Source organism: Hirsutella rhossiliensis, assembly GCF_020360975.1.
Source record: "Hirsutella rhossiliensis strain HR02 chromosome Unknown scaffold00010, whole genome shotgun sequence".
Classification (NCBI taxonomy): Eukaryota; Fungi; Ascomycota; class Sordariomycetes; order Hypocreales; family Ophiocordycipitaceae; genus Hirsutella; species Hirsutella rhossiliensis.
In genome coordinates this window covers 1,109,355-1,137,233 of record NW_025408676.1, presented here as the reverse complement: position 1 = coordinate 1,137,233, position 27,879 = coordinate 1,109,355, and the positions used below count along the sequence as shown (strand labels likewise).

At 56.7% G+C, this 27,879-nt stretch overlaps 9 protein-coding genes across 9 annotated transcripts; 4 read left to right on the top strand and 5 right to left on the bottom strand.

Moving 5' to 3' along the window:
• Nucleotides 1-951: 951 nt before the first annotated feature.
• On the top strand, nucleotides 952-4,460 carry HRG_08471 (chitin synthase domain-containing protein; the record flags this gene model as incomplete). The annotated part of the gene is made up of 3 exons (XM_044866942.1): nucleotides 952-1,139; nucleotides 1,562-3,228; nucleotides 3,286-4,460. The coding sequence occupies 3 exons, from the start codon at nucleotides 952-954 to the stop codon at nucleotides 4,458-4,460; spliced, it is 3,030 nt and encodes a 1,009-aa protein (XP_044717829.1).
• Nucleotides 4,461-4,950: 490 nt separating this feature from the next.
• HRG_08470 (nitrite and sulphite reductase 4Fe-4S domain-containing protein) lies at nucleotides 4,951-9,869 on the bottom strand (the record flags this gene model as incomplete). The annotated part of the gene is made up of 4 exons (XM_044866941.1): nucleotides 4,951-4,980; nucleotides 5,063-9,439; nucleotides 9,513-9,661; nucleotides 9,785-9,869. The coding sequence occupies 4 exons, from the start codon at nucleotides 9,867-9,869 to the stop codon at nucleotides 4,951-4,953; spliced, it is 4,641 nt and encodes a 1,546-aa protein (XP_044717828.1).
• A 691-nt stretch (nucleotides 9,870-10,560) lies between these two features.
• On the bottom strand, nucleotides 10,561-13,108 carry HRG_08469 (ras family domain-containing protein; the record flags this gene model as incomplete). The annotated part of the gene is made up of 8 exons (XM_044866940.1): nucleotides 10,561-11,286; nucleotides 11,348-11,505; nucleotides 12,200-12,217; nucleotides 12,278-12,556; nucleotides 12,629-12,758; nucleotides 12,824-12,912; nucleotides 12,981-13,006; nucleotides 13,062-13,108. 8 exons carry the CDS (start codon nucleotides 13,106-13,108, stop codon nucleotides 10,561-10,563), a joined length of 1,473 nt encoding a protein of 490 aa, XP_044717827.1.
• A 655-nt stretch (nucleotides 13,109-13,763) lies between these two features.
• HRG_08468 (nop53 (60S ribosomal biogenesis) domain-containing protein) lies at nucleotides 13,764-15,133 on the top strand (the record flags this gene model as incomplete). The annotated part of the gene is made up of 2 exons (XM_044866939.1): nucleotides 13,764-13,918; nucleotides 13,978-15,133. 2 exons carry the CDS (start codon nucleotides 13,764-13,766, stop codon nucleotides 15,131-15,133), a joined length of 1,311 nt encoding a protein of 436 aa, XP_044717826.1.
• Nucleotides 15,134-15,430: 297 nt separating this feature from the next.
• Nucleotides 15,431-17,572, bottom strand: HRG_08467 (pyridine nucleotide-disulfide oxidoreductase domain-containing protein; the record flags this gene model as incomplete). The annotated part of the gene is made up of 2 exons (XM_044866938.1): nucleotides 15,431-15,447; nucleotides 15,535-17,572. The coding sequence occupies 2 exons, from the start codon at nucleotides 17,570-17,572 to the stop codon at nucleotides 15,431-15,433; spliced, it is 2,055 nt and encodes a 684-aa protein (XP_044717825.1).
• A 537-nt stretch (nucleotides 17,573-18,109) lies between these two features.
• HRG_08466 (phosphoribulokinase / uridine kinase family domain-containing protein) lies at nucleotides 18,110-19,973 on the bottom strand (the record flags this gene model as incomplete). The annotated part of the gene is made up of 9 exons (XM_044866937.1): nucleotides 18,110-18,593; nucleotides 18,658-18,889; nucleotides 18,949-19,018; nucleotides 19,101-19,186; nucleotides 19,254-19,296; nucleotides 19,352-19,496; nucleotides 19,556-19,605; nucleotides 19,670-19,747; nucleotides 19,803-19,973. 9 exons carry the CDS (start codon nucleotides 19,971-19,973, stop codon nucleotides 18,110-18,112), a joined length of 1,359 nt encoding a protein of 452 aa, XP_044717824.1.
• Nucleotides 19,974-24,026: 4,053 nt separating this feature from the next.
• HRG_08465 (lisH domain-containing protein) lies at nucleotides 24,027-25,262 on the top strand (the record flags this gene model as incomplete). Its single annotated transcript, XM_044866936.1, has 4 exons — nucleotides 24,027-24,029; nucleotides 24,099-24,175; nucleotides 24,380-24,575; nucleotides 24,780-25,262. The coding sequence occupies 4 exons, from the start codon at nucleotides 24,027-24,029 to the stop codon at nucleotides 25,260-25,262; spliced, it is 759 nt and encodes a 252-aa protein (XP_044717823.1).
• A 352-nt stretch (nucleotides 25,263-25,614) lies between these two features.
• HRG_08464 (ETC complex I subunit domain-containing protein) lies at nucleotides 25,615-26,326 on the bottom strand (the record flags this gene model as incomplete). The annotated part of the gene is made up of 3 exons (XM_044866935.1): nucleotides 25,615-25,924; nucleotides 25,979-26,083; nucleotides 26,145-26,326. The coding sequence occupies 3 exons, from the start codon at nucleotides 26,324-26,326 to the stop codon at nucleotides 25,615-25,617; spliced, it is 597 nt and encodes a 198-aa protein (XP_044717822.1).
• A 280-nt stretch (nucleotides 26,327-26,606) lies between these two features.
• HRG_08463 (mitochondrial F1-F0 ATP synthase subunit) lies at nucleotides 26,607-27,263 on the top strand (the record flags this gene model as incomplete). The annotated part of the gene is made up of 4 exons (XM_044866934.1): nucleotides 26,607-26,654; nucleotides 26,900-27,050; nucleotides 27,110-27,175; nucleotides 27,238-27,263. The coding sequence occupies 4 exons, from the start codon at nucleotides 26,607-26,609 to the stop codon at nucleotides 27,261-27,263; spliced, it is 291 nt and encodes a 96-aa protein (XP_044717821.1).
• Between the last annotated feature and the right edge of the window lie 616 nt (nucleotides 27,264-27,879).

Genomic DNA, 27,879 nt, shown 5'->3' with positions numbered 1-27,879 from the left:
CGCCGCCAATGGTGATGATGCGTCCAGCCACACACCCTCTTCAGCTCCCTGCAGCGCGAGGCGGATGTGGAGGAGCAGGCTGTCCGCAGCGATAGATAGTCCGACAGCAAGACATGCCACGTATCTCGCCTGAGCGCACCAGGCAGCGTTTGATTGTATTGTAGTTGTCTGGGCCGAACGGCCTCGTGGAGGCGCTACAGTAGTGGCAGCTGGCTGCTTGCTGGCTTCAAACGAGGAGGGCCTGGTTCACGCCGAGCCGGCAAAGAGGTATTTATTGCAAAGAGCAGCTCGTTGTTGTTGACGTAGATGCTAGGATATTCGCCTCGCCGCCGTATCCGTTGATCGATTGCAATAAGCATCATCATCATCATCATCTAAGCAAAGCAAAACAAAGAGGACGACGAAAGAATAAATAGCAAGCCTCCCTCAGCAAGGGTCGGTCGGTCACGCGTGGCCCCATTGGTGGATCCTCGGGGAAGCGAGTGGTTCCCTTGTGGCGTGTTGCCGGGCCAACCAGGCTCCACGCACTGCCTCCTGTTGTGTCGTCGTCAAACATGTCAATACACAGATGCCTCTGCTGGCGTAGATGCATACAGTACACACCACACAACCACCTGCCATTGAGGTAAATGGTTGGTTCCAAAGGCGTCTCAGGACGGTTACCGCGTCGCGCTGCTTTCCCCTCGTGATAACATAGCCTCGCTCGTGCATCGCTTGCCGTTTTTAAGGCAAACGGCCAGCCATCCGCGTGACGTGCTCCATCCATCATCCTCTCTTCCACCTGTTCTTCCCGACAACGGTCCATGATCCAGACACCACCTCCTTGAGCCGGTTCCCACTGGCTCTGGCAGCTTGGCAGGTCCGTCATTTGCATTCATCGCCCCTCTAGCGCACTCCATCTCCGTAGATTGCAGTGCCTGACTTGACATTCCAGACCCGTCAACCTTCACCATGGATCGTCCAAACACGCCGCCGTCCCGACCACCCCCCGACTATTGCCTGCCCGCCTATGACGACGACGACGACGACGATGGCGACGACGCCCATATCGCCCATATCGACACCCCTACCGGTCATGCCGCCGCTGCCGTTAGGCTGTTGACATCGGTCGACGAGCCAGCCGAGGGCCCTTCACCCACGTATGTACACGCTCCATTGATGCCGTCTCGGCGGCCTCTCCCTGTCTCTTCCGCTCCGCATGCTGCTCACCTCGCATCGTCACCCTTCGCTTTCCTTCTCGTCCGCTTGCCCTCTCCTAGCCGTCTTTGGCCGCCAACAAGAGTGCGGCGCCTACGGCTGCTGCCTCCATCGGGCATCGCGTTGACAGCCTCGGGCAGCCGGAAGGGCAACGCGTTTTTCTCTCCCCACCACACTCCTTTTTCTCGCTTTCCTTCATCCACCGACCCCCAGTCTGCAAAGCTGCAGCAGCGGTTCCAGTCTTTTCCTGTTTCCTTATTCACAAGACTCTGCCCTCGACGGGTCCAGCGACCGCTCGGCCCGTCCACGCCATGGGCAAGAATTCACACTTACGTCGTCCAACCGACAGTGCCAGAACAAGCAGACGGGCCTACCAGCCCAGCGTCGTCTCGTCTCACTCGCAGTCTGCATCCGTGCTCGATGAGCCTCCGAGCATGCCGCCCCCAGATTCTACCTACGTCCCCTTTGCCAACAGGGAGAATGCCTCGCCTCGCAGGCCTTGGACCCCTGTGTCGAGCGCGTCCGACCACAGCCACACGCGGCCACCGCCTCCCAGCGTCTCCTTCGAACCGTCAGACCTCAATGGCAGTCCGAGGCCGGGCACGCCGTCCTCTAGATACGGCGGGAGCCCTCGACGCCCTTTACCTCCGGCCCCCCTATTCTCACAATCGGCCCGGAGCTCGCAAGCCTTTGCCGACGACGCCACGGTGGCCATTCCGCTCGACGGTGGCGACGACGTGTTTGGGTCCGGGTCTGACTTGGGTGAATCTCGGCCCGCTCCAGTTCATCGTGGATCCTACGCGTCAACTTCTCAGGATACTCTGAGTGAAGAGCCAACAGCGGAGGAAAAACACCATCTCTATGGCCCCGCACCAAACGGCGCCCAGGAACGACGTGGTGTTCGCGCGCCGCAAATGTCCAGGAAGGAGGTGCAGCTCATCAACGGCGAATTGGTCCTCGAGTGCAAGATCCCGACTATTCTATACAGCTTCTTGCCGCGGCGCAACGAGGTCGAGTTCACGCACATGAGGTACACTGCCGTCACTTGCGACCCCGACGACTTCGTCGACAGAGGATACAAGCTACGCCAGTCCATTGGGCGGACGACGAGGGAGACGGAGCTCTTCATCTGCATCACCATGTACAACGAAGACGAGTTCGGCTTCACGCGGACCATGCACGCCGTCATGAAGAACATTTCCCACTTCTGCTCGCGCTCTCGCTCCCGCACCTGGGGCGAGTCGGGATGGCAGAAGATCGTCGTGTGCATCATCTCGGATGGTCGCGAAAAGATCAACCACCGAACGCTGGATGCTCTGGCCGCCATGGGTGTCTACCAGCATGGAATCGCCAAGAACTATGTCAACAACCGCGCTGTCCAGGCGCACGTCTACGAGTACACGACGCAGGTCTCTCTCGACTCGGACCTCAAATTCAAGGGGGCCGAGAAGGGCATCGTGCCCTGCCAGATGATCTTCTGCCTCAAGGAAAAGAACCAGCGCAAGTTGAACTCGCACCGTTGGTTCTTCAATGCTTTTGGCAAGGCCCTGAATCCCAACGTCTGCATCCTGTTGGACGTCGGGACGCGCCCGGGAGGCAACTCGCTCTACCACCTGTGGAAGGCGTTCGACACAGACTCCAACGTCGCCGGTGCCTGTGGAGAGATCAAGGCCATGAAGGGCAGGCTGGGATCCAACCTTCTCAACCCTCTCGTGGCATCGCAGAACTTCGAGTACAAAATGTCCAACATCCTGGATAAGCCTCTGGAATCCGTCTTTGGGTACATCACGGTGCTGCCAGGCGCCCTCAGTGCGTATCGATACCATGCCCTGCAAAATGATGAGACGGGCCACGGACCCTTGAGCCAGTACTTCAAGGGCGAGACGCTCCATGGCCAGCGCGCCGACGTCTTCACGGCCAACATGTACCTCGCCGAAGATCGCATTCTCTGCTGGGAGCTGGTGGCCAAGCGAGGCGAGAGATGGGTGCTCAAGTACGTCAAGGGCTGCCACGGTGAGACCGACGTGCCAGGTAAGTTTTGTCGCTTTCTCCTGGGGCTTGTTGATTGTTAACGCGAGGTCGACATAGATTCCGTGCCCGAGTTCATCTCGCAACGTCGACGATGGCTCAACGGCGCCTTCTTTGCCGCCGTCTACTCCCTGGTCCAGTTCCGCCAGATCCTGGCCACGGACCATACCCTCGCGCGCAAGATCCTGCTCTTTGTTGAATTCGGATACCAGTTCCTGCAACTCTTGTTCACCTATTTCTCTCTGGCCAACTTTTACCTGACCTTCTACTTCGTGGCCGGTGGCTTGACCGAGCCCGAGGTCGACCCCTTCGGACACAACATCGGAAACGTCATCTTCACCATTCTGCGGTACATCTGTGTGCTTCTCATCGCCACGCAGTTCATCCTGTCGCTTGGCAATCGGCCGCAGGGCGCGAGGAAGCTGTACCTCGCGAGCATGATCCTGTACGCAATCATCATGACATACACCACCTTTGCCTGCATCTACATTGTCGCGCGACAGCTCTCCGCCAAGGGCAAGGACAGCGAGGGGCTGCGCATTGGGAACAATGTCTTCACCAACCTCATCGTCTCCATGGCCTCCACCATTGGCCTCTACTTCCTCATGTCCTTCCTCTACCTCGAGCCCTGGCACATGATCACCTCGTCGCTGCAGTACTTCTTGCTCCTCCCGAGCTACATCTGCACCTTGCAGGTCTACGCCTTCTGCAACACGCACGACGTCACCTGGGGCACCAAGGGCGACAACGTCATCAAGACGGACCTCGGCGGTGCCGTCGGCAAGGGCCAGACGGTGGAGCTCGAGATGCCCAGTGAGCAGCTCGACATTGATAGCGGCTACGACGAGGCGCTGCGCAACCTGCGGGATCGCCTCGCGGTGCCCTCTGCCCCCGTCAGCGAGGCGCAGATGCAGGAGGACTATTACAAAAGCGTCAGGACGTACATGGTGGTGACGTGGATGATTGCCAACGGCATTCTCGCCATGGCCGTGTCCGAGATTTACAGCAGCAAGGGCATCGGCGACAACTTTTACCTGCGCTTCATCCTCTGGAGCGTCGCCGCCCTGGCCATCTTCCGCGCCGTCGGGTCCACCACCTTTGCCGTCCTCAACGCCGTCAACGTTGTCGTCGAGGGGAGGATCCGCATGAGCGTCAAGATGCCCCAGTGGATGGGCGGTGTCGGCAGCAAGCTCAGCGAGACGGTCAGCAGCGTCGGCAGCAAGATTAAGAGCTAAGTGTGTGTGTGTGTGTGTGAGAGAGAGAGAGAGAGAGAGAGAGAGAGCATGGGGATGGGATTGGCGCATACGCTTTGCAGTTTGCACTTGCTATTGTGTGTCCATTTGAGAGAGGTGGATATATCCTCGTCTTGGGAGGTTCAAACGTGTTTGGGCCAGCGTCGTCCCAGCACCTCAATGTGCTAATATGTAAATGATGGAACGTCTCGACGGACGTGGTTTTTGCAAGTGGTGTATCAGACACCTGCTTTGTTGTTTTGTCTCCCACCAAATAGGGTCTAGATTTGCCTTCTCCCCACATGCGTACAGACAATGAACCGGTGAGACATTCCCCTTTCCAGTCGTGCTGGTTCAAACAGAGCCAGAACTGAGGCGTTGATGCATTATTTTCCAAACAAGGCGCTCTCTCTATACCACCCTGGCTTCCACCGACCTCGTATTCCATTGTTCAAGCACTGCAAAGTCTCCGCACTCGAGAGCCCGTCGTGCTTCACTCCTCCTCGGATTCTTCTTCGGCGACCTGTGCTCCCATGTTAGCTTCTCTTGGACCATTTTGCGCTTCTTGCTCGGTTCTCTCGAGCCTCTCAAACTGGGACACTTACGTTGTCGTGAAAGTCTTTTCCGTCCCTGGTAGCCTGGATGATACCAGCACGGATGCAAAAGTCGCCAAACCTCTCACCCTCGTCTCTTTCCAGCGCATACCTCTTCAGAAGTGACTTCATGGTGGACAGGATCTCTTCCTCCTTGATGCTCGACCGGTAAAGCTTGTTCAGCCTCTGGCCGTGGTATCCGCCGCCGAGGTACATGTTGTACGCGCCGTAGGCCTTTCCGACAAACGCCACCTCTGCCAGCCACGGTCGAGCACACCCGTTGGGACATCCCGTCATGCGCATCACAATCGAGTCTTGGCGGAGCCCGTACTCCTCCAAGCAAGACTCCAACTTGGATATGAGCACCGGCAGGTATCGCTCCGACTCGGCCATTGCCAGCCCACAGGTAGGAAAGGCCACGCACGCAGACGAGCTGAGTCGAAGGCCCGAGAACTGAATGTTGTCAAGCTTGTACTTCTGCATCAGTTTCTTCATCGCCGGCACATCCTCGTCCTGGACGTTGCTCAAGATCAGGTGCTGGTTACCCGTGAGGCGAAACTCGCCCCTGTGCACCTTTGCAATCTCGCGAAGTCCAGTCTTCATCTGGAACTCGGGCGTATCTTCGATCCGTCCGTTTTCAATGAAGAAGGCAAAGTGATTCAAGCCCGTCTCGTCCTTCTGCCAGCCAAAAGTGTCAATGTTGCTTTTGAACTCGAACGGCCGCTCCTTGGCAAAAGTCTTGCCCCACAGCTCTTCGACCTTTCCTCGGAAAACGTCAAGTCCCATGTCGTCGATGGTATACTTGAGACGAGCGTGCTTGCGGTTCTTCCGATCACCATAGTCTCGTTGGACGAGCATGACCTTCTCGCACGCCACATGGACCTCCTCTGCCGTGCAAAATCCGAGCATCCGTCCGGTCTGCGGATACGTCTTCTTGTTGTTATGTGTGGCGCCCATGCCGCCACCGGCCAGCAAGTTGAAGCCTTCCAGGTTTCCGTCTCTGCCCTTGATCGCGATGAGGCCAACGTCGTGAGCAAAGACGTCGGTGTCATTGTGCGGAGGAATAGCAATCGTGATCTTGAACTTGCGAGGGAGGTAGGTGGGACCATACAGCGGCTCGAAATCCTGCACGACATCGCCAGCTACCTGTGTCTTCTTGTTGTTTTCATCCGTCAGCCATATTTCGTGATACGCTGTTGTCGAAGGCAGCAGGTGATCGCTAATCTTCTGTGAGCAGGCGTGGACTTGTTTGTGATAACTGGACTGTGTCGGCAGCGAGCTGCACATGACGTTTCGGTTCACGTCGCCACAAGCGGCAATGGTTGTCATGAGTGCCTGGTTGATGGCTTGCATTGCAGGCCTGAGCTTGCCCTTGACGACACCATGAAACTGGAAGGTTTGCCTCGTCGTGAGCTTCATCGTCTCATTGCCCAACACGGTGCTGATGTCGTCCATCTGCACCCATTGCTTGGGAGTCGCCACACCGCCGGGCAGTCTGCAGCGAATCATGAACGAGTAGGCCGGCTCCAGCCCCTGCGCTTTCCGTTCGTCCCGGACGTCGCGGTCATCCTGCATGTAGGTGCCGTGGAATTTGGTCAGTTGCTGATCAGACGCCGAAATCGCGCCGGTGCTCGCATCCTCCAGCCCCTCGACAATGGTTCCACGGAGGTAGTTGGACGCCAGCTTGATATCTTCGTTGGTTATCGGCGGTGGCTCCTCCGGCAGTCCGTCGACCTTGTCCACGCCAAGTGCCTGCCAGATCTTGGGCTCCCAGTCCTGATAGCCAGTCTGGTAGCCATCGGGATCTTGGTCATCGCCTAGTCCAATGTCGGCCAGGCGCTGGCCTCCGAGGTTTCCGAGGACTCTGTCGAGGTCTTTGGCCGGCTTGTTGTAGAAAATCCTGTCCTCTTTCCGGGGCCAATAATGGCTGTCACCCAAGCCAAAGACGGAGAAGTGGACGGTTGCTAGATCCAGGTCTGCTTTACCTCTGACGGCGTCCCAGAATGGTAGTCCATTCTGTGGGAACTCTCCCTGACCAGCAGTCGATGTGATGAACACAATATTCTCCTCCCTAGGTAGGTCCTCGACCGGGTAGTCCTCCATTGCCATGACGAACGTCTTCAAACCACGGGCCCTGCCCCTGTTACCCAGTCGTTTCGCAACAGTCGAGGCATTGCCGTTGTCGGAGGCAAACAAAATAGTCAGTGGAGCACCCAAAAGGCCTTCCAAAAGCTGACTGTAAGCGTCCCTGGCCCTCCTCTTCTGCTGGGCCCGCACCTCTGTTCCGTAATCCTGAGCCAGGTTGGCAGCATAATTCGGTTCCTTTCTCATGAGCTGGGTGAGCTGGTTGTCTCTAGCCAAGAATGCCTTCAATTCTCGTTTGAGCAACTCCGAGTCGAGCGAAAAGTTGGGCTCGCCTTTCTGCTCGTTTTCGGGGTTCCATCGATACAAGGGCCAGTACCCGGCTTCCACAGCCTTCTTGGTCTCTTGAAGAACAGTCAAAGGTGAGTCTGTCTCGCCAAAATAGGGTAGATAGGCCAAAACCACCGAAGGGCCATTGAACTTGTCAGCTTCAAGCATCGCCTGCAGGACCTGGGTATATGAGCTGTAGACGGCGGTGGATGCAACGTAGGCGTTTCCAAAATTCATGGCGTACAGGCCAATGTCTTTCTTTCGACGGCTGGCGTCGGCCGATCCTCTTTCCGAATAAGGGGTCGAGTCAATGATGAGCATGTTGATGTTCTCACCCGAGGCCAGGACGTGATGCACTCCCGAGTTTCCGAGATCGTGTGACCAGGCATCGGAGCCGATGAGCCACAGAGACTCTTTATAGAACAAGCTGCGCCTGGAGAGAAGAGTCTGCGCTGCCTGTGACCCGTCGGCCTCCAGGCGGGAGACGACGTCGTCGGCGATTTCATCGGATTTCTCGAGGGCTTCGGCGTTCATTGCCCATCGAGCTAGCCAACTCTTCGGTTCGTCCGATGCAAACGAGGCAGTGCCGGCAGTCTCCTTGACTTCGGCCACAAAGCGTACCCGATGCTCTTTACGCGCCAGTAATGACCCGAACCCAAACTCGGGACTCGCCGACACCGTTGAAGAGATGCCGGTGTTGCTCGACTTGAGCGCATTGGCAACGTAGACCCTCTGTCCGAAAAGCTGATCTAGTATCTTGGAATATGCAGTCTCCAGCAGTGGAGAAGCCAGCGCAGGGCCGGCCAGCGGCTGCTGCCCGTCTCTGACTCCAACCTCGAGGTTCTGAACCGGCTTTTCAGCCGTCAGGTTTTGCACGACCCCGCGGAGAGCTTGAACGATTGTCTCGGGAGCGAGGTTGCCTAGCTGGTAGCCAACGACAGTCTCGACACCGCCGGGTCCACGATGGACAGAGGACAGAACATCGATGAGCAGAGGACCCCATTTTGTGGTTACCCGATGGATCTGCTCTAGAACTGCGACTCTCTTGGCTGATCTGGGAAGGACCTCGGTGAGCTTGGAGCCAATCCAGGGTCGGTATAGGCGTGGCTTGAGAATGCCCACTTTGGCGAATATGTCGTCGGGTTTGGCATGTCTGACAGTGTCCACGAAGAGACCTGTGTTGGAGCCAAAGATAAACAGACAGTTCTCAGCGTTGTCGGGTCCAGTGTACTCAAAGGCACTGTACTGTCTCCCCAGCGCCAAGTGAATCTGGGACCAGATACGAGTCGCGCAGGTGTATATATCCTCGGACAAGATCTGAGGGGGCACAGCCTCAACAGTGGTGGCGACGGAGGACGGTGCCACGGGCGTGGACGATTCACTGGCCTCGCTTGATTTGACCGAAGTACCCGCTGACGCCGCCTTATGGGCATCGGCGAGAGCAGGAGGCTGGAGACCACCATTCTTTCCAGAAGCGCCGTTGGCCAGCGCCGTCTCTGGGTGGTCCGAGGAAACGGCAACACGGCCATCATCGGCATAGATTTCTGAGGCGGCAATGCCGCCGGATTGGAATCTCCTCACGCTCTCGATGTCGAGGATTGTACGCACCACGGCGGCATCCTCCACACCGATGGGTTCGTCGACGACGGAGGCAGAGGCGAAGAAATGAATGACGCCTTTGCCCGTGCGTACAGCCAAAGCGTGTGCCGTAATGGCCATGTCCTGGACCTCCTGCAAGGTTTCTGACTGTATGAAGGTCCATCCGGAGTTTCGTATAGAGGTGATGGTCAAGTAATCGGAGCGGTTGTGGGGCGCGAGAGAGACATGGAGAACGACGGGATAGTTGGCCAGCTTGTAGAGATGGGAAATGGCAGGCAGGAGGACGGAAGAGGGAGTAGTGACGGAGACGAGCTTTCCAGAGCGAATGGGGGCGAAGACGGAGAGCAACGGGTCTGCGTTGTGTCGCACGGATTGGATCTAGGGTCGCCATGTTAGAGGCTTTGCTCCCCATTGTGGCCTGACGCCCTGTCAAGCTGAGGCGGCATCTTACTTGAGGCACAGCATCGGCAGTGGCGGCTACCAGGCCGCGATCTCTCCGGCCGGCGTATCGCTTAAGATGGGGAGAAAAGTCTGAGTCTCGAGCCAGCGACGGCTGCACGGAGATGATGACATCGCTGGAGAGGTAGGCGATTCTGGCCGCTGTCAGAAATATCTCGGTCAGCGAACGAGTCCACGACTTGAAGCCATCGCCGCCAACACTCGGCGGGGCACGGAACAAAGCAAGCATTGGTGGTGATTGTGGTCTATGAGGGCATGAATTACCGGCCTCTTCGGGCGTCCGAATCGAGTGAGACGCCTCCATGGTGCCGCCTTCGGGTGACGACTCTTGCCTGAAGAGAAACGACATAGCGGCGGCGGCGAGCTGGGCGGGAGCACGAGGCAATAAAAAGGAGACTGCTTCTCGCCCGGGGTTATGGGAGCAGAGGGAGACGGAGTGGGCTCAATCCCACTTCCGGCGGCATCATCCCAAGGTAGACACATACTTGCCGCGCCGTCTTGCTAGCACGCGACCCAGAGGTACCCGCTACACCGTGTCTCTCTCTCGGAGAAGGCCCTCGCTAGCGGGTTCAGGGCCCAGAGGAGACGGTAACTCTCAATCGAAGCTCCGTTGGGCCCTTGGGGGGGGATTGCGTGATCGTCCAGCGTTGCAGGCGGGCGATTGCGAGATCGCCCATTACCAATTGTGATGGCAGCGGGTCCTTGGCGACATCCGCCGCCGACAGACCGAGGACCTCGACGCAAGCCAGCTACCTTATTCTCCGATCAGCCCCAGGCTCTGTCGGCCCATCGCGACGGGGCCGATGCGCCGCGGGTACAGTGAGGGGACGTAGGTAGGTACGTATGGAGCAAGTACCTTGGTAGGTGCTGCCTTAGTAAGATACCTAGAGGTAGGTAAGGTAGTTAGTTACATAGGTAGTTACACCACTAGTATGTGCCTATAGTATGTACAAACAACGCGAGCAAGCTTCTGCCCTCGGAATGGTGATACATGGAGTTGGAATCGCGTCATCCAACCCCGGCTCCACTGGCCAGACTCTTCAAACCTCTCCCGCCAGCATCCCTCCAGCGCTCGGCTTGCCATGCTGACCCCTCGACCACTCTTCTGTCTCGTCAATGGTAAGCCAGTACCCTCTGCCCGGCGACACCATCAGCCTGCCCATCCAACCCCTTCGCCCATCGCCGTCGGGGAGATGCACGGCAAAAGGGCCTGCCTGCTCATCCATCCCAGTACCCTCGGCCGCGAGCAGCTGCATGTGTTTTTGGAGCACTTGCCGCGCATACGCCATGACGACGACGCTCAGATACACCCGGATCAGCGTCAGTCCGACGATCAAGACCATGCTTGCCGCCGTCTCTTGAGGCACAACCTTGCCGTGAACCTCGGTCTCCCGCTGAAAGCCCTCCGCAAAAACACCGGAAACCGACACCGACGAGGCCGAGTCGGTCCCATCGGATGCAGTGCTGGCCAGGTACACCTCGACCCCAAACGCAGCCGTGTAGAGGGCGTTGATGGCCGTGTCGAAAACGTACACCCATGCCAGCGCCAGGCATTCAAATGGGCTTTGTCGCCGAATGTGAGGGATCAGATAGACGAGGGCGGCAAGCACGGCGATCGAGTACAGGTATGTCGAGAGTTGCAGGAGCGACAGCTGATAGCCAGTGAGGATTGCCAATAGGCCGTATACGCCTGTGACCTTATTGAAGACGATGGCCATGGTGATGAGCTCTGTCCCCGTCTGGAGACTGACGAGGCCAAAGAGACTCTGCCCGCAACGTCAGCGCCCAGTCCCGGAGCAGTCTATCTTTGAGGCCCCGTCAACCTACCTGAGGGCGGGGGGGGCGCAAATACAGCCTCGTAAACTTGGACATGTTGAGCGTAACGTTCTGCGCAAATATGGAGGTCGTCTGGGCAGCTTTCAGCGTGATGCACAGCGGTAGGTTGGTGATGGGGGAGAACAACAGCAGCGGGCTCTCCGTCTCCGCTACCCGTGGAAGCCGAACCAACGCTGGTCTCGTGACCGGCTCCGTGCTAATGATGTAACCGGCCGTTGTCAGGTCAGGCAACTCTTTCAAGCAGCATTCGTTCATTCACTAGTCGGCGCAGCCACGATATGAATCGAGACATTGATTATAATAGACTTTCAGTGCTGTTTTTTTTTTGCAAGTGCCAACCTAATACTTTGTAGAGTGCCCGTCTCATTGGAGAGAGAGAGCCAGCGGTTGCCATCGATCAGTTAGTTTCTCCTTGCAACCCCTCACTTCCAACGCGGGTAAATCCATGTCGAGATTTACTCGAGATTTACAGGACTATACTCCTGAGCCGAGGCTTTGATGAACCTCTGAAGGCAGATTTTGAAAATAAAATTTATCGTCATCAGTGTTTCTAGAGTAGGTTTCTTCGGCCCGGCGGCATGTCTTTACATGCCGGGCCCGTATGCAGACCGTTGGGTGAGGGTGAAATCACGCCATGTGCCGCGAATTTACGGAAGGATAATACAAGAAATATTCGCCGATGCACCCGCTATGCTCCATATCCTATCATGGGCCTGAGCACACCACCTCGTGCGCGGCGCATCGGAACGAGCCGTCGCCGATGATCCATATCCCCGCCCCTCCGGCACTTCACTTGCCACAACCATCAGCAAGCACAGCCATCCTGAGCAGGCTGTGACAGACTTGTCTTGACGTCGATCACTGCAAGCACGCGCGTTAGTTCCAGGAACTCTGCCTGGACGAACCAAACTGAGCACTTACTTTGACTGGATGCTTGCGCGGCCGCATCGGTACCCTCCATGCCCGGCAATGCCTGCGCTATCCGCTTGAAGAGGTTCTTCACGTTATGGCCAAGCTTGGCACTGGTTTCCATAAACATCAAGTTGTTCTTCTTGGCTTCATCCTCACCCTGTTGGGTGGTCACCTCACGCTTGTCGTTCAAGTCGGTCTTGTTTCCCACCAGCACGATGATTACGTCGTGTCCTCGCTCAGCCCGAACGTCGTCAATCCATTTCTTGGTGTTTTGGAAGGACTTTGCATCTGTCACAAGACAATCCATTAGTCCTCTCGCATACAACACAAACGGTCAAAGGGGGGTGCGGAGGGCCGTACTGGAGATGTCGTAGACAACAACCGCCACACTCGAGTCGCGGATATATGAGGGAATCAGACTTCGGAACCTCTCCTGGCCTGCCGTGTCCCAGAGTTGTAACCGGACCGTCCTGTCCTCGAGGTACATGGTCTGTGCCGGCATTAGCAAGGTCTGTCGCTTATGGGCGCGGGTATCTCCCCCCATTTCCTCCTCACCTTTGACAGGAAGTCGATCCCAATGGTCGCTTGGTACATGTTATCGAACGAATCGTACATGAATCTCGTGATCAGAGACGTCTTTCCGACTGTATGGCGGGAGTTTGTCAGTCAGGGTCGCAGGCTACGTCTCCGGGGTGGTGTCCGTGTGCCGTACCACTCTGCTCTCCCAAGAAAACCAGCCTGGAAGCGTCTTAGTACCACGAGGAAGAGTCGGGGAGACGGGAGCCGCACGTACTTGAATTTCTTCAAGGGGTTGTTGTAGGATCCACCGGCCTGCGCCATCTTGGCAGAAGCTCTCGCAAAAACCGGTTTACCGTCTAAGGGGTGTCCGCAACAGGCCGCTGTTGTGTGTCGGCAGGGGAGTATCAGAGGTAGCTCGGAAGCGGCCGCAGCTCGTCGTGTGCGCGGCAAGATGGCCCCTGTGTTGTCCTGCTGCTGTACGGAGCCGAGGCTCGGGGGTGTCGACTCCTTCGGTCAATGCGTGGGCTTGACGAGCGCACAATACAAGCCCCTGGTGAATCTCGGTGCAAGAAGCAGAAGTCGAAAGGAGGCGCACGAGTTGGCAGGAGCGCTTTGGTCGTACTGGGCGGGATCTGTTGAGTGCCGCGCCCCAGCACGGAGTTTGGAGTACAACTGTCAGTGACTTACCTAAGAGAAGGTAGTGGACGGTACGGCACTCCGTACGTTCCTCAACTGGACTTATTAATCCGGGTTGACGCACCTACATGGAGATACGGATAAACATGGATGGAAGAAAAAAACGCCGGCCAAGCGACCATGTATGTACAACTATGTAGTCAGCGCCTTCCCCTTGGCTCCACCAAAAAAATGGACAACGAGAGCACGTCTGCAAGGCAGTAACTAGTTGATCTTGCATTCTTCTCCGAATCAGAGCCATACCGCGAATTGGCGCCGCTCAAATCTCATCGAAAAAGAGATGCCAGTCATTCAAGGTCCCTCCACCGGGTCCGGCAAAGCCCCGGAGCAGCACAGCCAGCCATCGAGAAAAGGCAAGAAAGCATGGAGGAAGAACGTCGACGTGACAGAGGTTGAGAAGGGCTTGCAGGATCTGAATGAGGAAATCATCAGAGGGTAAGCTCTCTTGTCACGAATTGCCAGACATGCATCCGTCTTACTGACTGTTTTCGTAGCGGCGTCATCAAGGAGAAGGCCTCGTCCGACCTATTCACCATCGATGTAAAGGGTGGCTCGACCTCTGTCGCAAAGCTTCGCAAGCGCAGCAACAAGGTGCTCAAGGTCGATGAGATTCTTTCTCAGCGCTCCGTAATCCCCTCCGTTTCTTCCCGCAAACGCCCCGGTGACAAAACCACCAACGGACTCGTACCTGCGAAGCGTCAGCGGACAGACTGGGTGCCGCACAAGGAGCTCGCCCGCCTACGGAGGGTCGCCAACGGACGCCACGAAGACGCTGTGACAGTTCGAGACGCCAACTACGATGTCTGGGATGCTGCCGCGGAAACAAAAGGCGAAGACGCTACCGACTTTCTCCCCAAACCACAGATGCTCAGGATGCCAAAGTCAATGAAGCAGCAGCCCATATCACTGACTGCGAGCGGAAAGCCCGTGCCCGCAGTGCAGAATCCTACTGGGGGTTATAGCTACAACCCCGCCTTTGCCGACTACGAAAAGAGGCTCACCGAGGAGAGTGTCAAGGCATTGGAGGCCGAGAAGAAACGCCTGGCGGCTGAGGCAGCCGACAGGCAGAAACAGGAGGCCGTCGCTCGGTCAGCCGCCGAGGCAGAAGCCGCCGAAGAGCGCGCCAACATGTCTGAGTGGGAGGAAGACTCCGAGTGGGAAGGCTTCCAGAGTGGCGTCGAAGACGAGAAACCAAACACCAAGCAGTCCAAGCGCAAAACCCAAGTGCAGCGGAACCGCATCAAGCGTAGAAAGGAGGAGGAGCGCCTAGCCAAGCACAAGGCCGCCATGAAGGAGCGCCGGGTGCAGGAGCAACGAATCTTGGATATTGCCCAAGAGGTGGAGGAGCGAGAACAGCAGCGAGCGGCTGTGGCAGAAGAGTCCAGCGCATCTGACGAAGGTGACGACGACAACCTCCGGAGGAGACAACTCGGCAAGTTCAAGCTGCCCGAAAAGGACCTCGAGCTGGTACTGCCCGACGAATTGCAAGAATCGCTCAGACTGCTGAAACCAGAGGGCAACCTTCTCAAGGACCGGTACCGCACCATGCTTGTCCGGGGCAGGGTAGAGAGCCGGAGGCACATTCCCTTCAAGAAGCAAGCCAAGACGAAGCTTACTGAGAAGTGGGCGTACAAAGATTTTGTGCTGTGAGGATGGGTCTGGAGAGCGGGCATTTTCCCAAGAGATTATATCGATAGAACGGAACAGAAACCATGCAGTGACGTATCAATCTATTCATCTTGCCCATCGACCTCTGCTATTTGCGCCAGTTGCTGTCCAAATGTACACACAAGGACTCCTGGGATATCACACCCTGCTGTTTGATCTACGCAGGTAGCTTGGCTCTCGTCTACACGTTACGAGGTCGTACACTCGTGCTCTAAGCCTAACCGATGACTTCCACTCCTCCCTTGCTTCCATGCCGCCACAGGCATAGACTTGGCCGTGCTAGAAACTCATCAAATCTACATCACGGGTCAGACAAAGCCGCTGGTCATTCACTTTGCATGGAAGAAACGACTCAGGAGACGAATCTGGGTAGATCAACTCACCTCGTCCAAAGACACCCCTCTTGGCCCAGTCCATGGCCATGAGAGACCGCGTCCGGAAGCTCACGCTCTGCGCAAAGTACACGGAGCGCCAGGCATAAACGGCCCACAGACCGCCGGCGATGCTCCAGCCCTCGCCCAAGTCGAAGACGGCAGAGTTGCCAATGTAGGCAAGGCTGCCCAGGTGGTGGTACTCAAAGGCCTTGTACACGGCCGCATCAACGTCGCCGTCGCGAATATCATTTGCGTCGAGGCCTTCTGCCAAGCGGGCCAGCTTGTTGAACTTCTGCGCCAGGTAGCAGCCTTGCTGATGCGCGCGCTGCGCCGTCGCCGGCAGCGACGTCAGCTTGCTGTCGATCTGGGTCAGGAGCTCCCGCAGCTCTCCAAAGTCGAGGGTGCCGGATTGGTCGGCGTCAAACTGGCGGAATAACTTGTCTAGGCGCTTCAAGTGGTTGACGGCCTGGGGGAAGCGTTTCTTCACATCCTGAGCGACCTGGCGCCAGTCGTTGAAGTGCAACTGGAGAGTCTCGGGATCCTTGCCGCGCTTCCAGGCCAAAGTCCGCAAGAAGGTGATGATGTGATCGGCAACGTTGTTCTGGACCGTAGAGCAGTCTCCAATGGCGTACACATCGCCCAGCGGTGTCCCGTTGACTCGCAGCTGGGTGTCGGTCTCGATTGCGTGGCGGTTGCCCTGGAAGCTTCCAAGACTGTGGGTCAGCTTCTGACAGAGGGCGGTCTGCGCGACGCCGGTCGACCACAGGCAGAAGCCAATGGGAAGCTCCTTTTCCACCAGGCTGCCGTCATCCTGCTTCTGCGTGAAGATTATTTTATCAGACTGGACCTCTTTGACCCTCGAGTTGGTCAGGACTTGGACCTGGTCGCGGGCAAATCGACCCTCGGCATACTTGGAGACGGTCTCGTCGTACGTGTTGAGAATGTGGCTTCGACTCTGGATGATGTGGACCGATATCTCGTTCCTCAGGAGCCGGGGAAAGTGCCGCGTCAGGTCCTCGTTCAAGAGATCGAACAATTCGGCCGCGAACTCGACGCCCGTGGGACCACCGCCGCTAACGACAAAGGAGAGCAACCGCTTGCGCTCGTCGTCTGGTGTTGTTGGGAGACACGCGAGTTCCAGGTTTTGTATGACCTGGTTCCGGATCTTGCGCGCATCGTCAATGTCCTTGAGGAAGAAGGCGTTTTGCAGTCCCTTGACGCCGTGCGGGTTGGTGACAGAGCCGACTGCGATGACAAGCTTGTCGTACGGCACATAGAAGCGCACCTCGTTTCCGCGATGATCCAGCTGGGAGACCTCGACCAGCTTGTGGGCGAACTCGACGTCTTCTGCCTTGGCGCGGATAAAGTGGCCACTGACTCGGCTGATGATGCGACGGATGGGCTCGACGAGGGAGCGCAGTTCTAGGGTTCCCACTGTGGCCGACGGGAGCATGGGCGTGAAGAGAAAGTAGTTTGCGGGAGATATAACGGTGACGTGATAGTCGTCGGGGTTGAGCTCCTTGAGAAGGGCGACGCCGCCCCAGCCACCGCCCAGAATGACGAGTTTGGGCTTATTCTTTGTCCGCTTCTTGGCCTCGCTGTCGTCGTCGTCGATGAAGACGTCGGCGATGGGGAGGTTCTTGGGACCGCCGCGACGGGGCTGCAGGGCAAGGCGCGAGACGTCGATGTCGCCGTGGACGGCGTGCTCCTTGTATGTGCTGGCGTCGTAGAGGAAAAAGGCAAAGACGCCGATGCCGACGACGGTGATGGACGAGCCGACCCAGGCAGCGGCCCGGTAGGCAAAGTTGAGGACCCACGAGTTGGCCTGCGGAAGCGGCTTCCCTGAGATGGCACGCACATGGCCAAGGACCGCCGACGGCTGCTTGCGCATCGCTCGCGAGGGGTTTGTGGTCGGCCGCAATGAGGCGCCGGCTGTCTGGGAAAGGCATCTCGATTGCGCGGCGAAGGCAGAGCCCAGCCGGCGTGTATTGGCTCCACGGGCGGCAAGACGGAGCGCCGCCGTGGGCGCAGGCAACGGTGCCCGCATCGTGGGCGCGAGATTATCGACGGCGAGCCAAAGGCGGTGAGAGTTTGGGGAGACGCTTCTCGACTTCGTACGGGATAAGTGGCGGGCTGGTCGTTGTCCCCGGAACAAAGGGGGAAAGAAGCTCCAAAGAGAGCAATTGGCAAGGGCCGAGCGAGACCAAGACAGCTGGTGGATTGGGTGGAGCAGAGAGACAGTTCAATAACGTTAAAAATTAACAATATTCTGCCAGTAGCAGCCGTGACGAGCACTGAAGCCAGCCGGCGAGCTCAAGGCATGACGTTTGATCCAGCAGTGGCGTCATAGGTAGGGCCCTGGCAGCGTCCAAGAACCCCACCAGACAAGCAATTGACTCTCCCGGCTGATCCGCCCTCGAGCTTCTTCTACAAAATCCCTGCCAATCCTCAGACCCTGAAGACCCCTCAGGCCCTCAGGACCTGCGCCGTGCATGGATGCGACATTCAGGACCGCATCGTCCATCTCATTTGCGCCCCGCCAAGGGTTGTATGCATGCTGCTCTCTGCAGACTCCCCGCGTGCGTCAGCACCGAAAGTACCGCTTCTCAACCCATCGCTGTTCCTGATCCGCCAAGATGTTGCACACCACGACGGTGATGTCCGGAAACACCGTCATCAGCCTGTGCAGCCCCAGCCGCCCAGCCGAGTAGGTTGCCAATACGATCCGGTCCAGGGCCACGCCGTGGTCCACCAGCACCTGCACCGCCATGAGCGCCGCGCCACCGCTGGCCATTTGCGTGTCCAGTAGCAGCACGCTCTCGTGCTTGTGGATGTCGTCCGGCAGCCTCAGGTAGTGCAGTTCCGGCTCGCCTGTCGAGTAATCCGACTGGATCAAGAGGCGCCCTGTTCGGCAATCTGGTATTGTCTTCCGGAGTGCCGGTTCAAACGCCGAACCTCCCCGGAGCACAATCACGGCACTGACTTCTCCCTTGGGCTTCAGTCCGCGGTACCTGTGTCCGCAGGGTGTCTCAATCTCTGTCGCTGTGAATTGTACGTTGTTCAGGGCCCTAAAACAGTTGCCCGTCAGCACGTCTTTCGTCCATCGCCCGGCCGCTTCGCGTCGCAACTTACTGCTCTATGATGAGGCCCGCCAGACGGTCAAAGTAGAATATAAAGTCCTCCGCCGATGTGTCAAAGTCTTGGAGAATCGTGTTCATAAACTTGAGCTGCGGCGTGTCGTTGAGGATCAAGACCCGGTCGGAAAGCGGCTGCTCCTTGCAAGCGGCTTCCAGTTGCGACAGGGCTTCGCGATGATGGGTGGATTTCTCAAAGAGCTTCCTTTCAATGAACTGGACCATCATATCTTGGCTTCACGTTCAGCACCCGAGCGCAAGGATAAGGCCGAGCAATGGCTCAACTCACCGAGCGCCACTCGATTTTCAATGCCCCGAGGTACGATCAAGTCGGCTACCTTTCGCTGAGGCTCGACAAACTGTTTTTGGCAGGGAGCGTCGCATGTGAGCACTGGCATTGGGATGTACTGCACCATGTCATGGCCTTGGGACGACGGTTACCTTTTCAAAATTGGGCTTCACATATCCAAACCACTGCTTGATGCAGCCCTCAATGTCACGCCCTCTTTCCCGGACATCGCGGACAACTTTGGCCCGGCGGTTAGTCTTTTGAGACATTGCTGCGCGAGAGGAAGCAACCCAGTTGTAACCTACTTCGCCGCGACAAGCAGGTATCCGCGTCGGCTTCGCAGTATATCTGAGGCCGGGTCAAATCACCGCCTTGCCCGAGGAATGGACATGTGCCGACGTACCCCAATGTCAAGAAGCTCGAGAACCCGGGGGTCGTACAAGGCAAAGATTCCTTCCAGGATAAGCACGTGGGGCGAGTAGATGGACGTGGTGTGTTCCAGGCGCTGGTGTTTGGCGAAGGAGTATACAGGAATCTCTGCTCGCTTGCTGGCCGAGGGGTCAGCGAGTGTGCGAGGCGATGCTCAGGGGGGGGCAAAAGTTGTCACCCGGCCTTGAGATCTTGTAGGCGGTCAACCAGGATATCGAAATCGATTGCCTTTGAACAGGGGCCTGTTGAGCAGACTCCTCACACAAGGGGAGAGCTTCAAGGCGTGATATACCTCGGGGGAGTCAAAGTCGTACTCGTTGGCAAAGGCCAGCCTCGATTGCTCAGGGGTCAGGGTTTTGTAGAAGGAGTCCTGGCCGGTGATTAGACGCGCTGGGCCGGCCGAGTGTTCTGGATTGTGTTTATACCATGGAAAGAATCACAACCCATGGCAGATTGAGCTTTCTCACCATGGCCTGGGAAAGCGTAGACTTGCCAGAGCCCGAGCTGCCTGCCACGCCGATGATGCTCACGTCCGCCCACGGGGGGGAGTAGTACACTCGCTTCTGGACGGTGACATGGCTCTCAAGCTCCGACATTTCCTGCCACTTGACAGGGTGCAATGTCGCCAGGCGAGATTTCGAGTGTCCGACGAGACCACGGGAACCGCCCTGTAGACCCTGTGACCAGTTCCAGGGGAAGCGTCTGGCTTTGTCAACTCCGGGCAGACTCTGCTTGCAGCTCGTTGATTGCCCCTTGGATTGCCGGTCCCAAAATGACGGGCTATCGAGCCAGTCAGTTGCCGAGAAGACACAATCCGTCGAGAGGAGGCTTGGGGTGCAGGTGGCGTTTGCCGGGCCGGAGGGGAGACTGGTGGATGCTACGCCGAGGAGGAAGCGAAGCCATTGAGCAGCCGGACCAATCAAACGGGACAACAGGGCGGAAGAGCATGCAAAGTACCCCTTTTATGATGGGGGACCTGAATTTACTAGTTCGTTGTGGGCCAAATGGCAAGTCCTCTGCAGTAGCAAAGGGCACCAACAGTACATGCCGGCCCGGCCTGCAGGGCGTTTATATAAGTTCAAAACATTCGCTGAACATTCAAGGGACAGCAGCGCTTTGAGGCGACCTCTGAGGTGCTTCGACATCCGCCGATTACGCGCATCTTTCTCTTGTCTGCCCTGGGCAACGGACGTAGAGGAGATCCTGGAAGGCTTGTGCACTGTAGTACTGGCAAGAGTACAAAGTGCCGAGTTGGACAGGGGGATGTAAGAGCCGTTGGAGTGGCGATAGCTTCTGTCTTATCCAGCCTGTCGACAGGAGGAGGGGAGACCCTTCCAAGCTGGTGGCCCATCAACAGCTGGTTTTCCTGGCGAAAGATTTTTCCTGTCGTTGCTATTGCAACTTCCGCAAGGGAGGGGGAAAATGTGAGGCGCCTAACGCTACCCTCGAGGCTACGAGGCACGTAAATCACGTGGTTATGCGCGACATGAGACAGGCTGATGTACGAGGCACCAAGCATAAGGCACCAAAGAACAAGGAAGCAGTTTCACGCATCTACGGGCCGAACGTACGCCTACGAGGATTACAGCTACGGTCTACGGGCACCGCCGTTCGGCCAAATGGTCTACTGAACTATAAGAGAAGTTTGGTGTTTTATGCTCCTAACGACAATTGCGTTACTTCATTAGGCGCGAGGGTACGCAAGAGCGCCCTCCGCCGCGTGCGACGGCCACGGCGGGAAAGAGCTCGTCAATGCCAACAGATTTCCAAGACCATGTCAGAACAATGGTTCTGCGGCCTACCCAACGGGGCGATAGTACGAGGGTCAAATTGATGAGCTAAAGAGGCTTTTGAAACTGTGCGTGATTGCGGTAGAAGAAGCTGCTGACGATGTCGCCCTTTGTAGGGGTAATTAATTACCTCGGTAATTTCCCTGAGCCCCAGTCTTCCCGGTCCTCCACGTGAGCAGTCCCGTGACCTCGACTGTCCAGATCTGACAGCAACTTGCCCAAGATCAAATCTCTACATTGCCGTGCCGTTGGCCAAATAGGCAGTATAACGTAATCCACCCCCTTCCCGGTCAGACCCCCTACTCGGTCAGAAAAAGTCTCCACGCGGCGACCCACACTTATGGCAAGACAAACCGAGCACTATGACGGCAACGGGAGACCAATCGGTTCCACGCGAAGAACGGGTCCTGCTCGCCGTCAGGGCCTATCAGCAGGGCCAATTCAAAAGTACCCGCAAGGCTGCGGCCGCATACGACGTCCTCAATCGACAGTATCTGATCGACTGCGCGGTGTCATTCGCCGACGCGACGCTCAGATGAACAACCTGAAGTTGACGGCGACGGAAGAGACTGCCCTGGTACAATGGATCTTGTCGATGGACGAGCGAGGATGCCGCCGACAGTGGCTTACACTCGTCGGATGGCCAACTTATTGCTTTCCGAGCGAGGCAAAGATCCTGTCGGGGAAAACTGGGTGCGGAAGTTTGTTGGCCGCCACGGCGAAATCAAGGCAAAGTACTCTCGCCGATACGACTACCAACGAGCCAAATGCGAAGACCCCCAAAAGATCCAAGGATGGTACGATCGAGTCGCGGCGACGAAACAGAAATGGGGGATTCTTGACGAGGATGTCTATAACTTTGATGAGACGGGGTTTCAAATGGGAGTCGCTGCAACGGCGAGAGTCCTTACCCGGTCTGACCGGCGAGGTCGGGCAGTACTCACGCAGCCTGGAAATCGAGAATGGGTTACTGTGATCGAGTCTATCAACTGCCAAGGTTGGGCTTTACCGGCGAAGGTTATCTTCCAGGGCAAGTTACACCAAGCAAGCTGGTACGAATCAGGAGTGCCCGATGACTGGCATATCGCCGTTAGTGAGAATGGCTGGACTTCCGACGACCTTGCTTTGAATTGGTTAAAGGAAGTCTTTGATCCGAATACACGGCGCCGTACGGTTGGTACGCATCGACTTCTTATTCTCGACGGGCACGGCAGTCACGTCACGCCGGAATTTGACAAGTACTGTACGGCCAATTCCATCGTAGTACTCAAATGCCTGCACATTCCTCACATCTCTTGCAGCCTCTTGATGTCGGGTGCTTTTCGCCGTTGAAAACCATATACGGCCGAAAGGTTCAAGAGAAAATGCTCGCTGGGATCCATCATATCGACAAGCAGGACTTCCTTCCCATGTACTTAGACGCTCGCCGACAAGCACTTTCGCCGTCGAATATCCGAAGCGGATTTATGGCAACAGGCCTTTTTCCGTTTGACCCAAACAGAGTATTATCGCGGTTACAAGTTCAGGTTGACAAAGTCGGTAACGATCACGGCGACAAGAATACTCCAAGTCCCAACAAGAGCCTGGAAGCAGCCAAGACTCCGCATAACGTCAACCAGCTTACCACTCACGCCGAAAGGCTTCTTCAACGCCGGCCACAAAATACAGACTCGCCAGTTTCACAAGCTATCAACCAGCTTATCAAAGGATGTCAAATGGCCATGCACAGCGCCGCCCTCCTTGCCGACGAAAACCGGCAACTTCGGTCAGAAAACCAGCGGCGAAAGCAGAGAAAGAACAGCGCCGTGAATACATTGGCGACGGCGGTACTCTATCGGTTGCAGAGGGCACGGTTAGGATAAAGCAACGGAGAGAAGAAGAAGAAGAGCGGGTTAAGCGACGGAGAGTGGAAGAAGAGGAGAGGACTAAGCGCCGGCGAGAGAAGGACGAGGAGCGGGCCAAGCGACGACAAGAAGGAGAAGAGCGGGCCGAGCGACGGCGACAAGAGAACGAGGAATGGTTCAAGCTACGGCGAGAAAAGGAAGAGGAGCGGGTCAAGAAACAGAGAGCAAAGGAAGATGAGCGGGCCAAGCGACGGCGGGAAGAAGGGAGCGGGACCAACGACTTATAGAAGAGCTGAGTGTCCCAAGACAGCGTGCACCACCACGGTGTAGTAAGTGCAGGTCTTTTGAACACACTGCCCGTACGTGTAATAGATAGTCCTAATCGAGTTACTTGTCTCTTGGAGTAAATATGTCGTGGTATTGTGCTCCGTTTGTCTCGCGTAAGGTGCGGGTCTAGTCGGTGGGGAATTTTTGACCGAGTAGGGGGTCTGACCGGGAAGGGGGTGGATTACGTTAATGGCATTGGGCAAAATACCTATGCCATGCGCTTACCTAAGCGGGTATTTCATTTGCTAGAGCGCGTCTCTCAAAGAGGAAAGATAGTAGGGCACCATCTAATTACCTTACCTGCAGCACGCGCCCCATCTGGCGCCACAGCTTGGCTGATTGCGCCGACTTTTCCTTCTACCCACTTCTGCCTATTTCAACTCGCCCTTCGCCAACTATTTTTGCCTGACCCTCTACTCTTCTCTCGCACAGCGTCGAGGTCCGCCTGCCCTCGGCTACTCAAACGAGCCGCGACTGCAGCTCCATCATCTGCTCCTTCGCTCGCCGGCGCTCATGAGCTTCCGTGCTTGCACCGCTCGGCTCTCCAATGCACTGAAACACCACTTTTCGACTCCCCCGTCGGCGGCTGCTGCGCATGTCGGCAGCGTCCGACGTTGACAACACTCCCCCGGGTTTAATATGGAATAGGACCTTGATTGGTTTCCTCCGCGAATCATTTCAAACTACAATGGTACGGGCCCCTGAAAGAGCCGAGTGCCAAGGCCTCGCGGCGCCGCTGACAACATTGGTGACCCTCCAGACGTCGACGGCATCGACGGCAACGCCGGCCAAGCATGCGTTCGAGAGGCGGGTCGAGGAGGTCAAGTCACCCAAGAGGTATGCTTGTTCCTTTGCTCTTGGCTGCACATTCGTCCCGGCTTTGTGATGATTTACTATATCAATGGGAATCTCTCCTAGCTACATCATGCGGAGAAACGATATCTTTTTCTTCATTTCTGACTTGCCCACGGCTGTTTTGCCTGCTACATCTTTTGCTTCTGCTGCTCGCCTGCCGTGCGCCCCGGCTGACTTTTCTTACAGCGACATCAATGCCCTCATCTTGGACTACTTGACCATGGAGGGCTATCCCAACGCTGCTGCCAAGTTTTCCAAAGAGGCCAACCTCCAACCTCAGCAAGACAGCGCATCGATTCGTACGAGGCAGGAGATCCAAACCTTTATACACAGCGGCAACATTCAATCTGCCATTGAGTCATTGAATGAGCTGGACCCCCAGGTAAGCAGACCATCCCGCGTGACGCACCATCTTGAACCTTCCTGTCATCGTGATTAAAAGACGAGTTTTACATGCACCACGCGGAGATCCAGTCACCTGGCCTGTGAAGACAAACACCACTTTATATATGATTCCTTGACTTCTATCCTCACAATCATCACTGAGCGTTTCCTTGAATAAGTCAGCTTCTGACCTGCAACACAGATCTTGGACGATGACAAGGCATTGCATTTCTCCCTCCTGCGTCTGCAGCTCGTTGAACTCATCCGGTCTTGCAACGCTGCTGGTGGGGATATAACTCCTGCACTGAGGTTCGCCACAGAACAGCTCGGGCCTCGAGCTCCAACCAATCCCAAGTTTCTCGAGGATCTCGAGAGAACCATGGCTTTGCTCTTGTTTCCCCAGGAAAGTCTGGAGCCACAGCTCGCCGCCCTGCTTAATCCTGATCTTCGCCGTGACGCCGCCGATAACGTCAATCGGGCCATTCTCGAGAGTCAATCGGCAAGGCGAGAGGCAGCTATTCGTCATCTGGTCAAGATGCGAGCTTGGGCCGAGAACACGGCGCGCGAGAGGGGCTCAACCCTTCCGGATCGCCTCGACATTGGCCTAAGGGGTGACGAGCCTGGAAGTCACAGTGGACGACAGGTCAACCCGGAGAATGGCCATGAGCCTATGCTTACCAACTAATACGGTATGCCCACCGAGAGTGACAAGCGCTGGACGACTGCCCGCTCCGGTTGTGGGATATGATTTCGCGAGTTTCAGGTCTGTTCGCCATGTCACAGTGAGCAGACGAAGACAAGAGGTGTCAGGTGTTTTGGTTTTTGTGTTGTAGCAGGCGTTACAGGGGCTTGCTGTGGTGAATTCTTACATTCCGCGATCTGCGGGGATCATCACACTCGATGCAAGGCGTCTAGACTCCTTGTCAAATGAGGGCACCTGAACTGTCCATGTCTGGCCACAAGGCAAGCCCTCGTGCCAACAAGTGCAGTTCTCTTGAGAAAGAAATACAATTGATGCTATCGTTCCCCAAACTATCTCATTTGGTCCGAATGTGCTTGAGTTGCTTTGGCGAATAGAGAAAGTTATTGGCGTAGGCCTTGGGGGTGATCTTGCGCGAGTTGGGCTCCTGGACAAAGTACTCATAGCCCTGTTTCTCGGCGAAGTGAATGGCATCCTCCTTGGTCTTGAAGTTCAAGTGTGTGCCTTGCATGAAATCACCCGATGATTGCCAGCCCATCAGCTGGTTCTCCCACCGGTGGCCTTTGGGGAGAATGTCCCAGTCCAGGCGCCAGTGGTCTCCTCTAAAGTCCCCAGACTGAGTTGCTGGCTTGGACTCCTTGTAAATACTGCGGCGCGAGTCAGAACTTGTGCTTCCCGAGAGCTTGGGGGTCGAAGCTAACCGGACCATTCGAGCCTGGAGCTCCATGGGCGCGCCGGAAATGAAGGCCGCCGGTAGAATGTTCTCGCTGCCATCTTGGACTCGCTTCGGAACGGGGGTGAAGGTACTGAAGTCAGGGTTAGCTCATGTGACAGTATGCCTCTGCATCACCAAAGAGTCGCGCGTACGAGGTGGCTTTGTCGGCAGGGATATCGTAGTCGGGCTGGTTCGCACTCGGAGTGGGCGGAAGGGCGCTCGGGGGCTTCGTTACCGCGCTCTGAAATCGTCGAGCGACACAAGGGATGGATACCCGCGCTGTCGCTGCGGTTCTCCAGAGCCTTCTGGCACTGTGGCCTTGCAGAGAGGCCATGGTGAGGACGTTTCTGAGACGGCGGTGATGTGCAACCCGGACGATTGCTGGTACCTGGCGCAGGCAGACTTGGACGGGTGCTCAGTCAACGTTCGAATTGATGCTTGCTGATTGGCCACGGCGGACCGTGGTTTTGCCGAGGCAGGCCGCTTTTCGGCAAGATCCTCCAACGCGCCATCGCCGGCTTGCACTGTCCAACGCCTGCACTACCGAGCGTCACATCTCGACCGAACGGCTTGACTTTCTGCTTCGCGTGCGGCATAGGCAAGAAATCGAAATCATGAGCTTCGTTACTCGCCGAGCGCTTTCGACGCTCATTCCTCCCAAGGTGAGATTTCTGGGCCATCGAGCCGTGGCCATATTCTCGGATGCCACCCCCTTGCTAACTCTGTCGTCTAGGTCGCCTCGCCCAAGGTATGCACGGTTAATTCTTTCGATGCTCGTCGCCGGTGGGATTGCTGTGGGAGTGCACAATTGGGCAGTTGGGCCACGGATTCGCGGCGAACGGTGGACGAACTTGCGGAACGGACGCCGAGGCAACGAACCCTGGGGCTGACGATGCTGTGAATACAGGCAATCGGCGGAGCTCCCGACGCTCTGCGCATGCAGCGCGTTGTCAGCTTCTACGAGAAACTTCCTCGAGGCGCCGCTCCCGAGGTCAAGAGCAAGGGCCTGCTCGGTTGGTACCAGGCCAAGTACTTTGGCAAGAAGACGTCGGCTCAGCGTATGTTATATCGGGTCAGTGACGCCGGGAGTCAACAGTTCGCTAACCGATACATGCAGCCATTGTCCATGTTTTGCTTTTCCTGATTGGCATCGGCTACGCCCAGAACTACTATTACCACTTGCGTACGTTGCTCAACTGCACTCTCCGTCTTGGTGTCTTCGTGCTGACGCTTTTCTACTCTCAGGTCACCACAAGAACAACGCCCACTAGATTTGAGCAGGACCTGGCTATCATCATGTCGGACTTCGGCTAGGAGCTGTGTAAATAGGGCCTAGACGGCGGTGTTCCACACACAACAACCAAAGGGTTCACTTTGTGCTCCTGATCCCCAGGCTCCTCGCGATGCCACGCCATGTGCATGTGTGCTCAGACATATCAAGTCGGGTGCAGTATGTGCCATTCTCGTTGGCTAGGCAAGTCTGCTGGTGCTCTGGATCGACACGTCTGTTGCAGCCCGGGACTCTGGTCCTGACAAGTGCTCGATGTGCGCCTCGGGGCCACAGTTCGACAAGAGCTGAGCAGCTGCCCGACTCTTGCAGCTTATGCTTTACGCGAGTCTAGGCAGAGACTCGATGGAGCCGACGGGGCTCATTGGCGTAGATCCACCCGCCTGTCTGGATACAGGGTAGCCCGCGGCGCGCGGGATACGATGCTTGCGAGTTCGCAACCTTTGCTGGGCGCCTAACTATCCGTGAAAATCACAAGGAGTGCATTTGCTCGGACTCTGCAGCCCCGGAAGCTTGTCCAAGCGACTCCTCGGCATGGCTGGGGGTTTTCAGTTGATACTACTATAACGCGCCTCCGGGGTAGCCAGACGTTGCTTGTT